The 12,205-nt window shown below is 34.1% G+C and overlaps 1 protein-coding gene and 1 non-coding gene across 2 annotated transcripts; one reads left to right on the top strand and one right to left on the bottom strand.

Annotated features, from left to right (window-relative positions):
- The first annotated feature begins 398 nt into the window (after positions 1-398).
- On the top strand, positions 399-505 carry LOC133302532 (small nucleolar RNA R71). Its single transcript, XR_009750361.1, has one exon. It is a non-coding gene; the product is annotated as a small nucleolar RNA R71 (small nucleolar RNA).
- Positions 506-6,725: 6,220 nt separating this feature from the next.
- LOC133302530 (uncharacterized protein At1g28695-like) lies at positions 6,726-10,949 on the bottom strand. The gene is made up of 3 exons (XM_061502324.1): positions 10,799-10,949; positions 10,308-10,684; positions 6,726-7,244 (listed from the first exon to the last, which is right to left on the bottom strand). The coding sequence occupies exons 1-3, from the start codon at positions 10,947-10,949 to the stop codon at positions 6,726-6,728; spliced, it is 1,047 nt and encodes a 348-aa protein (XP_061358308.1).
- Positions 10,950-12,205: the final 1,256 nt, after the last annotated feature.

The following is a 12,205-nucleotide window of genomic DNA, read 5'->3' as shown; positions in this document are numbered from 1 at the left end:
GCTTTTCAGTTGTTCTCATATAGTCACAATCTTCAGTTGCATGAGCCTCTGCACGAATACCACATTTAATATTAGAATTATTAACAGAAGAAACTTGAGAAGAATTAAATTTTTTTGTAAGAACATCTAATTGTTCTTGTTGTTTCTTGTGCATTTGCAGCATTTGTTCATTTTGGGCTAAGAGCGCATCATAGCCTTCGAGGTTCTTAATCCCTGCTCTTCTTGGTGCAACTGGGGCAGGAGCATTGTCAAATTCTTGAGAAGCTAGAGATTCCAACAATTCTAGCGCTTCCTTTGGAGTTTGTGTTTTCAGAGATCCTCCTGCAGCAGCATTCACCAGTGTTCTTGTTCTGGATGTCATTCCTTGGAAAAAGATTCTTGCCTTCTCCCATGCTTCAATTCCATGTTGAGGACACTTCCTGAGTGAACCCTTGAATCGTTCCCAAGCCTCGTACAAATATTCACTGTATTTTTGTTCAAAAGCAGTGATCTCCGCCTTGAGTCTTGCCATCTTTGATGCTGAGAAAAATCGGGCCAAGAATTTTCTTGCTAAGTCATCCCAATTGGTTATGCTTCCTTCAGGTAGAGACTGCAGCCAATCCCTTGCTTCATCCTTCAGTGAGCATAAAAATAGCCTGAGCAAGATAGCATCACGAGGAACTCCATTTACTTTTAAAGTATCACAATAAAGAAGGAAATCATCAAGATGACTGTAGGGGTTCTCCGTGCTTCCTCCAGCGAACTAATCTTTTTGAATCAGTTGCAGCAGTGCCGACTTCAGTTCAAAGTTTTTAGCCTCTATGTTTGGTCTAACAATGCTTGTCGTATGTGGAACTCGAGCTGGGGTCATGTAATCTCCCAACGTCCTTGGAGCGAGTTGATTGTTTCCTGCCATTGGTTCCTCCTTAGGTTCCTACTTTGGTTCCGTCGAAGTTGATGCCTTTGTTTCCTTCGCTTTCGTTGCTTTTGCGTCTTTTCTAAGTTTCCTTTCTGTCTTTTCTATCTCAGGATCAAACTGCAAGATTCGCGGGTTAAGAGTACCTCGCATAAACTAAGATTGAAAAGATGTGCAGAAAACATACAAAAAGACAAAACAGAAAAATAATAAAAATAAACAAAGAATGCAAAAAAATAAATATGCAGAAAATTGATGCAGAGTTTTTATGCAGAAAAATTGAGTTTGAAGAATGTTTAAAGTGCAGAAAATTAAAAAGTCCAATCTAAAAGTTAATTAGTTACTTCTAATGTTGAAGAATTCGATCCCCGGCAACGGCGCCAAAAACTTGATAGCGACTCGGCAAGTGCACCGATCGTGAAAGTAATAAAGTGTAACGGAGTACGAGATCGTTCCCACGAGGATCAGAATTTCAAGCACTAGTTCGCTAATTGCGTTTTAGTTGGACAATCAAAGGTTTGGTTTGAGAGAATTTAGATGAAAAAAGTTGTGGTTCAAAGAACTTAAAATTAAAAACAAGTAAAGGCATGCAATATGAAAATTCAGAATTAAAAGAATGAATGATGATGTAGTTTATTTACAAAAAAAAAAAACAAACGTAGTTTAGGTTTCGACTTCCTTCAATATCCTCAATATGTTATGAATTAGATGACCAAGAATCCATTTTTTAATATATTGCCAATCAATTCTATCTGAGTTAATTACGGCTCAATTCCTTGTTACCATAAATCTATGTAATCTTGAAAGAACTCTAGTTCCCTGATTATTCCCCAAAAAAACATGCATTAAGATCAAGAATTTCAAGATTGCATAATTACCCTATGTTTATTCCTATTCCTATTCCTAGATCACAAGGATTATGATAAATTATCAAGTCAAGGTTCATGCACCAACATCCCTATTGTCATACAATTCCCCAAAATCATTCTATAAGGAACAAACTTATAGAAAGCATTAAAGACGGATAATTTATTCAATTATAAAAAGAACAGAATTCAGAGACAATTTAATTCATAAACATAAAGATTCAATTGGGTTCCATCTACCCTTAACTACATAAAAGACTACTCTAGCATACTGAATTGAAAAAAAATAATAAAGAAAAGAGAACCCCAAGCCTCCATTGGTATAATGTTGACTTGGTTCCTCACTGTTCCAGCGCTCCGCAACAGGATTCCTCTGTGTGGCTTGAATGAGTATGAATTTCTGAATTGGTGTCTTGGTCTTGACCCCAAGCTCTTTATTTATAGCTTTTTGGGGTTGTATTCTTCATTAAATCTCCAATGAATCCATATCAGATTTGTGGTTGATTTCATCTTTGTTTCCTTTTTGCATTTGATATCTTGGAGATTGGTTGACGATTTTGAGCTTTTAAATCTTGTTGTGATCTTCCATCACATGTTCTTATTGGAGTTATATCTTATCTCAATCAAGGTTGATGTGTTTCTTCCTTGTATCTTATAGAATCCTGCTACATATCTTGATCAAATCTTTTCCTGGAGTTGCTTTGACCGCGTATGGACGTTTTAGTGTGCTATTTGCGCGCTAAAACGTGCTTGATGTGTATTGCAGTCTGCCTCTGGGCGTTTTGGCGTGCTGTTGCACGCTAAAACGTGCTCTTCGAAGGGAAATTGATGTTGTCAGGGCGTTTTAGCGCTCTGTTGGGCGCTAAAACGCTCTCCTCCAGTGGATTTTGGTGTTTTCTTCATCTTGAGCGTTTAAACATGATTCATGGACGCCAGAACGTCCTCTTACAGCTGGTACACACTTGAAATCTTGCTTCCTTGAGGCTCCAACTCAACTTGATGTCTTCTTTTGGTTCCAAAGAGCCATAATAGGTGTCAAAAATCCCTTAAAATAAGAATTATGATAACATGTTAGCAAGATATTCAATTATTGTGACTTTACAGTATAAAACCCTAATTCCCATGCAATTCATGATATATATCAAACATAATTAAGCCTAAAAACATGGTAAACCAAGGGTTTATCAGTGACCTCTGGGAAGTTTTTCCAGGAAGTGTGTGAGTGAGGAAAAAGCACACTGAAAAGTCTTGTGTTAGTATGTGGGGATAGTCATTGATTCTTGAAGCGGCCAGGCGTTATAAAAGGCGACTTCCTTGAGGCGGTCCAGATATTTGCGCTGCGTCTCTCCTTTTTTCCCGAATCTGAGCCAATGCATAGGCCGACATAAGATGAGCCTTACTGGTAGCAAAATTCAGATAAAGTACGTGAGAGTTCTTCAAACGAATCAATCGAGTTCCCGGGCAACCTCGTGATCGAAGTCATTGCCTGCCCTGTAAGACTGGTTACAAAGATCCTAGCCTTAATAGGTCCAGTTATCCTATTAAACAACATCTTAGTCTTGAAAGCCTCTAAGTGAGCCTCAAGATCCTGACTATCGTCATAAGGCAGTATCTTGGACTTCTTGAACCTCGGCGAAATTGCCATGTTCATGAGTCTGTCAGTAAATGGGCTGTCATTTTCTTTTTCATCATGCAGAGGGTCGTCATTTGATCTGGATTCATTGTTGACATCTCGGACATTTCCCTAACCTCCATCATGGCCATGTGCTCCGTCCTGCCTATCGTGGTTCTGACCTTACGGGTCATTTCGATTGCGGCTTCTTATCATCTAAGGTTGGCCGTGCCGATTGTTCGTGTTTTGGTTCAGTAACCTGTTTTCCAAGGCTTCAATTCTTTGAGAATCCTATCACTGTTGTGCCAGGAATCTATTCTCCATCTCATACATCCCTTTTAGGACTGCATTGAGAGCGACGTTCATGATGTGATTATTGGTTTCAGGTTGTTCATCCCGGTGAGGTTGATGTGCCGGATTTGTCGCAGGGTTGCCTCGGTTTTCTGGCTGGCATGAACTCTACCTCGACTTCGCCTACACAAACCTCCACCAGTATTGGATCTTCGCCAGCTTGGAGCTGATCATTGGCAGCTTGCTATTGCTGTTGGGGTTGAACGTTTCTTGTTGTACCATGAGTGTTCGTCATTGCAGAGTGGGAATCAAAGTTTATCGTTTCCCATAGACGATGCCAATATATGTTCGGTCCGGGTGGATCGAGAATGTTCTCCACGTAGGTGATAGATATATGCGCTCATGGATATTTATGAGAAAGATATCGTACGAGCATATATCCAATCTACCAATCATTGCGCACTAGCAATAGACGTATAGCCAAGACGTGAGTGTGTGCACAGTGTTGGCAGCAATATAATATGAGTTCAAAGTGTGTACTGGGTTCTTTAGCCTCTATTTATAGAGTTTACCTATGTGGATTTGGGCCTTATACATATCTCCAGGTTGCTATCTCATTAGTATCATTGTTAGGATAGGAGTCTTAATTAGAGGCTGATTGGATCTTCTTCTTTTTTTAAGCTAAAAGCTACTTTTAAGTTAAAGCTAAAATAAGAGCTTAACAAAAAAAGCTAAAAGCTGTTTGGTTATTACAAAAAAAAATTTAGCTTAAAAGTTATTTAAAAGCACACATTTTAAGAAAAGTCTTTCTCTCTCTTTCTCTTTATCTCTATGCCTCTTCATTTAAAAAAAACACACAATTCAAGAAAAGCTGATAAGAGCTTAAAAAAAAGCTCCTCTTAAGAGCTTTTGACTTTTGATTTTTTTATTCATTATAAAAAGTGAATTTTTCATTATAAGAGCTTTTCTCAAAATCTATTTGACCTATCTTCTCTTAAAAGTAGCCTCTAACTTAAAAATAAGAGGATCCAAACATATACTTATTCCTTGATCCTCTAGTAGTTTAGATGTTGTTAGGATAAGTCTCAATCTTCTGTTGAATAAGTTGTTGAGATATATATCCAATCCATAACAAACATAGTTTCATATAAAAAGTAAATATTATTTTTTTTTGGGTAAATTTAAATAAATATTATTAATTCCAATACAAATTTTTAATATCAATATCAGATTTATAAGATATTCTTGTAACATATTAAAGAGTTTGTAACCCAAAAAATGATTTAATTCTTTTCTTTTTTGGTAAATAGAGAGGGCCATGGGCCCAAAACAAAAAGCAAGACAAAAGTAAAAAGAAATTAACTAATACAATCAATAGCAACAAGCTGCTGGAGGTCCCTTGGAGCAGAACTAAAAGCTAGAAAACCTTCCTCCTTTGCAAGTGCATGCTGAGCTAGCCAATTTGCGCATTTGTTGGCCTCTCTCCTAGCGGATGTCCTAGTCCTTCCTACTCCATTGCCTGATCCTGTTTATGAGGTGGGCTCAGGGCAGTGGGTGTATTTTTCAATAAATCTATTATTATACCATTTTCTAAATGAAATAATGTAATAAACCTCTTGCTTCATCTTCAAATAAAGAATTTATAAACAAAAATATTGACTCAGTCATAACCCTGCGTAAAAGACAAGAGAGGGAGAAAAAACTAGTAAACATACATGTAATTTAATTACATGCATGTAATAAGGGATTAGTTTCCGTTAATTTGCGAGAGGATTATTCAAGCATTATAAAGAGTGCTTTGTGCATAATGTGAGATCTCACACTCCCTCTTATTGAATGGATAAGTTATCTAGAGCATGAAATTCACAAGAGGCAATTAAGTTTACCAAAATACTTTGAAAAATCTGCAAATGAACCATCGAAAGCATGAAAACTCACTAAAATTAAAAAATGTATAATTACATTTATTCCACTTCTTTATTTTTAATACCATACTTCATTTCTTTATTTTTAAAACCATATGAGATCATATATATATATATTTGTTAATTTTAGGTATTACAATAGTACTGAAAAGTTATTGCTTGATAAGATGAAGTATTGAAGTATTATTTGCACACACACACATATATATATATATATATATATATAGAAAAAATATTTGTCTTTTTAAATGACACAACTTATATCATTTCATTCTCACAAAAGGTGGGATCCATACCTTTATATTTTTTTGTCCATCCTCTCTCCTTCTTTATCCATCTTTTTCTCTTATTTAAAATGACACAATTTTATATCCTTTAAAATTATACACACTTTTCCCTATATATATATATATATATAGGGGCACGATCATCTTACACCGGTGTAAGAATAATAAGTCTTACACCAAATCTGAACCATTGATTTTCTTCATCTAACGGTTAAGATTTATTAGGTCTCACTAATTAATTAATTTTTAATTCCCAATAAATTTTAACCATTAGATGCACGGAAATCAACGGTTAAGATTTGGTGTAAGATTTATTATTCTTACACAGATGTAAGTTGATCCTATCCAATATATATATATATATATATATATATATATATATATATATATATATATATATATATATATATATATCATAACACTTTTTGGGACTTTTGACCATAATAATGTTAAAAGAAAAATATTATTATGTCATTGATTCAAAACTCAAATAATCTGTTAAAATAATGTAGTAAAATGCACATAAGTGATGGGAGCATTCACGTCACGCAACTTGTGTAAAAAATAGTGTGTACATGTCACATGTCACACTTTACAAGATATGCGTAACTCCATCCTAATGTGCGTTTGATTTGTGTATACCCTCCATGTACGTTTTACGGAACGGGACGGGTAAGATGCGCGCCGACTTTGCATAAATCATGTGAGGGTAACGCATGACTTGAAGGCGAACATCCCATATACTTCTCACTAGATTATTTTGACAAATCATTTGGCTTTTGAATCAATGAGAAAAAATATTTTTGCTTCTAACATTTTATGGTCAAAAGATCTGCTTTGCAAAGATACTTAGCTTTTTGTTCTGTTAGCTTTTCTCCAAGAATGCCAACAAAAATCGTGCTCAGTCCACTGAAGATTCACTTTTGAATTAGCCTCTAACATCCTAAATTGCTTCCAATCATGGAGGACGATCTTCAAATCCAACACCTTAGCGGTGATGCTTCTGCAGCAGTTGGCATGTATTATGGTGACTGCCCTAAAATCTTTGCTATCTTGGCAAAATCCACTAAAGTAAAGGGTGTCCAAGAACCTAACCCTAAGTCCCAAGTGACCAATTATACCATTTTTAATGAGGTCAAGAAGCACATCTTGCTCCTTTCTTCCTGTGTAATTGTTTTTCTTGTCATACCATGTTTCAAACAAAGAGATGGTCTTCTTGTTCGACCTTACAAAGAAAAATCCAGTGTTGATTAGATGTCTTTCTGACCAAGGATCACCAAGGTACATGTCCGTACTGATTTGGAGATCTTCGGTCTCATTCTTACTCAACCTTGCAAATGGGTTTCGTAGCCACATTACATCAATGTCCTGTTAACAAGAGCTCAGAAGTCAATCAATCCTTTCATTTTTTTTTTCATTAAATGCATATCATTTATAGAAGGAAAAAAAAGTTTTTAAAATTATTTTAGATAACATTTTGTGGCCGTGTGCGATATTAACTATGTCTTATCAATTAGATATAGTTATCGAAAAAAGTGTTTGTAATTTTAAATGAAAAAGTTATGTCATTTTATGAGAAATAGATACAAAATATATTTTTTATTTAAAATTTAAATTAAAAAAACCACCTATTTTCTCTCTCCCATGATTTTCATTTTTTGTGTCTATCTCTCTCTTAAAATGACATAACTTATATCATTTAAAATGACAAATATCAAACTCATAGTTATAATGGTAAAATAATTTTTTTTCTCTTCTTCAAGTCAGCCGACAATGTTTCAGAAATGAAAAAAAATTAACTTTATTATTATAACCATATCTTACCGGTAAGATATAATTAAAATCGCATACTGTAAATAATTTATCTAAAGTTATCTAAAGTTAGTGTAAAAAAAAAGTAACCCTTTATAAAATTGATGCACTCTTTTGTCGTTCCTCTTTCTTTCTTTTTGCCCCTAATTAATTTCAAATACTAAAAGGCTATATACAAGAATAAAAAGAAAATACGTAATGTGAGCCACAAGGATTGATCTGATAATCAGGGATTTGATTTAGAAACTATGCATGAAGTTATAGATTCAAAATGCTTTCCAATCAATGGGTGCAGCTCAGTTGGTTCTTTGGCACTGAGTTAGTGGGGTTGAACATGTGTTCGATTCCCGCTGAATGCATTCTTGGAGAGGGGGCTGAACCTTTAGCCATCACTGACCCCCGCACTCCGGATTAGTCCCATAGCCGGCTCAAAGAGTCGAAGCTTGTGGGGATACCGGAAGGAGCCAACTCGCCTCAAAGAGGTAATTAGGATTGGGTAACTTAAAAAAAAAATAAATGCTTTCCCCGTTCCGTATTGGGTTTCCTTGTCAATAATTTGAATTTATTGGATAACTCAGATTCCTATTTCTCAGTTCATATGACATATCTCATTTATTGGATTAATATTTATAACTCAATAAATGATATATATATATATATATATATATATATATATATATATATATATATAAATCAACGGTTATCTATAACAATTAATTAATTATTTATTTCAAATAAATAATAATAAATAGATGAACGGAAATCAACGGTTGAGATGGAGAGTAAGAGTTATAAGTCTTACTCTAGAATCAAAAAATTCTTCCCTATATATATATATATATATATATATATATATATATATATGGTTTTTTTTGATTTAAGAGTAAGGATTTAGAAGTTTTATTCCCTATCTTGTTGATTATATTGTAATAAATGTAAAATGACAGTACTATATCAGTTAGTTATATATGTTGTATTTCTCAATACATATTGAATTAATAATTAATTAATGATTATAACTCAATAAATTAACGAGACTCATTAAATGCACATAAATTAATAACAACCATGAGTATAAAATTTATTATTTTTATACTGACATAAATTGATTCTATCGCATATATATATACAAGATATTCTTACACCGGTATGAAATAAGAAATTTCACGTTAAATTTTAATCATTGATTTGATTGTTTCCTATATTTTAGTACACGTGCCCATCTCATTTTTTGTGCCATCTCATTGTCCTTCGTAAGTTACCTTCACGTGCTACCAAATACGAAAGGCAGCATAAACTAAGGGAAGTTTGAAAAGTACGCTGTGGAATTTAAAACTAACTTTTCTCTTAAAATTAAGATTGTTCTAACTTAATCTGTAATCTCTGGAGTTTATAGTTGTGTTAAAAATTTAATAGGCTCAACCGAATTAGTCAATTAATCATTGAATCGGTAAAAAAAATCTAAAAATAGTTTGATGAGTCCGTATGGAACTTAAAACTTTCACAACTAATTTAAAAATTAAAACAGTTCATGATGGAATTAGTTATCAGTTCATTAATATTATAAAAATCACTCACTCTTAAACCCGACTAGCGAGTGTGGGGTGAAGGAGATTCTTGTACGCAACATTATCCTTGCATAATTGCAAAGAAGTTATTTTCTGAATTCGAAATCATAACCTTTCAGTTATGAAGAAATAATTTTACCACTACTCCGATTCGCCCCCTTTTAGTTCATGTAAGATTATATCAGCTTAAAATTGAGTTTAGATTGTTTTACGTATTAGGTGATTCATATTGAATTTCTTCATATAAATGTAAAAGTCGTAATTATATAAATAAAACAGTTATTTTTTTATACTCTTAGAAAAAAGAGGTCAACCTAAAATTTAGTTAAGGAAAAAGAAAGAGAAAAAAAAAAATTGTGATTACGAAAAAGATTAGATTTAAACATCTAGTTTTTTTTAAACGTTTCCAAACTTTTTTTGTTGGGATATATTGGTGAAAATTGAACATGTAATCTAATACAAACTACCCAAATCTCTTACCATTAGACCAATGCTAATGACTTTATATTTCCAAACCTTTAACTCATTCATAAAAGGAAAAATTTAGTTATAATCATTCTGATAATTAAGAGAAATCAGTTTCAATAAATGTGATTTCAATAAATGTCTTTTACTTTGTTACGAAAAAAAGAGAGGGAAATATTACTCTCCTTTTACATGAGGTAGCTTATCTCATTTTCTCTCACTTCGATTTCTGCACCTCACTTTTTTTTTTCTTGTAATGGTGGGACCCATCCAGTTTCTCTCTACAACATAAGATACCTATCTTATGTAACAGGAGATTAATAAAAAAAAAAAAAAGTCTTCTACCGGTACATTATGAGAAATGTTATTTGCACCAAAACTTATTCAAAAAAATATGAATCCTGTCTAGACATGCTTTATCTAGTTTATATAGTAACAATGATCTTCGATTATATTATTTTGATTATGATGCGTCTCATATTATTAGTCCATTCTACAATCTACAATCTCAGATCAATAATTCTATGTACTTCAACATGAGAAACAGAAATCATTACAAAAATAGAGGGAAGAAAAAGAAATGTACCGTGAAAATGAAGCTGTAGCCACGTTGGAGAACTTCCAAGAGGAAAAGAGTCCTTCTCCACATCATCTTGATGAAATCTTGAGACATGTAGAGTTTCTCTCCTTCAAAATCAACCCCATCTGTTTCTAATCTGATGCAGTTCAACCGCAGAAACTGGCATCGATCATAGGCCGTTCGATCAACAGCTACTATGAGAAGATGATCAATGAGAGACCTGGTTCCATCTCCAAGCCAAAAACTGGTGAGAAATAGATCAAGCATAGTGGTATCACCCTTTATATCTTGATCAGCATAGGCCTTATTTACTATAGCAATTATCACCGTTTTGTTTCCCATTGAGGCTTTGGCCAATGCAGAGTCTAGTTCATCTCCATATGCTTCAATGTTGGTCTACAACATGCACAAAAGAAAAGTAATTACAGAAAACAAATGATTGAAAATTTGAGCCCAATTATGGGAAAAAAATAAAAATGAGGAATAGGTGTTTGAACTTACAATGTTTGATTGTTGGCAGATTGGTTCTTTTTGGGATAGAATTAATTCACCGGAGAAAGAGGAGGACCAGTTGTAAAGGAAAACAAACCCAGCGAAGAGTAATGTTGCAATTGCGAAATTCTCGAGTTTTTGTCTAGGATTATCCATGATTCTCTCTTTCTCTCTGCCTTTTGTGAGAATAGTGAGGCTACAAAACCATATCTGAGAGCTTTATATATATTTGGTGGTTTATGTGAGATCAAAGGTTTGGTTATGATAGAATGGTCATGTAGAGTTAGCGAAGAAGAGAGAGTTAGTCAATGATTTTGCTTTCCTTGTACTTTGTGGTGTAAGAATTGCCGGAGACTCCAATGAACAAGTAAAGCGACTTTAACTATTTAGCATGTGCACTTCAATTAATAGGTACGAACCCACGAGGTGTAACTCAGCGGGTGTGGGGGCTGGGTTGCATGAGTCGGGCTCGTGAGTCTATAAAGGGTTTGAGATTCGAATCCTGCGAGGTGTATTTCTTGGGTAATTGATAAAGTTTATTAATTATTCCCATCGATCCGCAAAAAGAATTGGTCCCATTCCAAAAGAGTAGAAAAACTATTGAATTTACTAAAAAAAATAAAATAAAAAAATTAATAGATACGAGTCGCGTTTTAAAACTTTATCCCACCTACCGTGTATATTGGCCACCTATAGCAGTGTTTTAAAATCCCACTCGACCCCCCGAGTTGATCCGGGTCAACCCTGACTCCTCTCTTCTGAGGGTTGGGGTCATGATTTTGGCTAAGTGATTGTTGAATTTTTGCCTTAAAAAAATAAGTAGAAAAAAATGGATTGATATTGATCCGATCTGACTCATTATCCGAGATCAATCCTGAACTGAACGGATCATTTCTTTTTCTAATATATGAAATATGGGATTTCACTAAGTTAATTTTTAGGAAATCCAGTTGGACCCTATATTCACATCGACCCCTCTAACTCCCAAAACTCAGTCGAGTTTTAGTGACTCCCGGGTCAGAGGGGTCGAAAGGGGTCACTGCAAGTTTTTTTTTTTAAATAAAGAATTTTCGTGAAACAACGTCGTTTTATTAAAAAAATAAAATAAAAATATTTTCAAACTTAAATCTTATCGTTCTCTTCTCTCCCAACGATCTAGACGTCTTCAATCTTCACCTCACTGCCGTGAATCTTCTAGAAAAGGTAAAAATTTATCCATTCAAATGAAATCCTTATGGTCGTAGATGGAAAACAAAAACTCATCCTTACTTCTTTTAAATTTTCCTTTGTTAGAGACCTTCTCAAAATAGGCAGAACTGGGTCAGCGTAGTGACCCCGTTAACTTGTGGTTGTAATTGATAAATTATGTTAAGTATATTTTGAATCTTTGATGATTGGTGGTTTATTTTTTA

The sequence above is a fragment of the Gastrolobium bilobum genome, unplaced genomic scaffold, assembly GCF_033153095.1.
Source record: "Gastrolobium bilobum isolate Gb01-03AN ecotype WA unplaced genomic scaffold, APGP_CSIRO_Gbil_v1 utg229421, whole genome shotgun sequence".
Lineage (NCBI taxonomy): Eukaryota > Viridiplantae > Streptophyta > Magnoliopsida > Fabales > Fabaceae > Gastrolobium > Gastrolobium bilobum.
This window is presented reverse-complemented; position numbering and strand designations above follow the sequence as displayed.

Bases quoted from the DNA above. Each gene is read 5' to 3' on its own strand.
- LOC133302530 (XM_061502324.1), bottom strand. From the start codon at position 10,949: ATGGATAATCCTAGACAAAAACTCGAGAATTTCGCAATTGCAACATTA. The intron at 10,685-10,798 runs GTTCAAACACCT...CCAACATTGAAG, and splicing joins CCAACAATCAAACATTGTAA to CATATGGAGATGAACTAGAC. The intron at 7,245-10,307 runs GTACATTTCTTT...TCTTGTTAACAG, and splicing joins GCTACAGCTTCATTTTCACG to GACATTGATGTAATGTGGCT.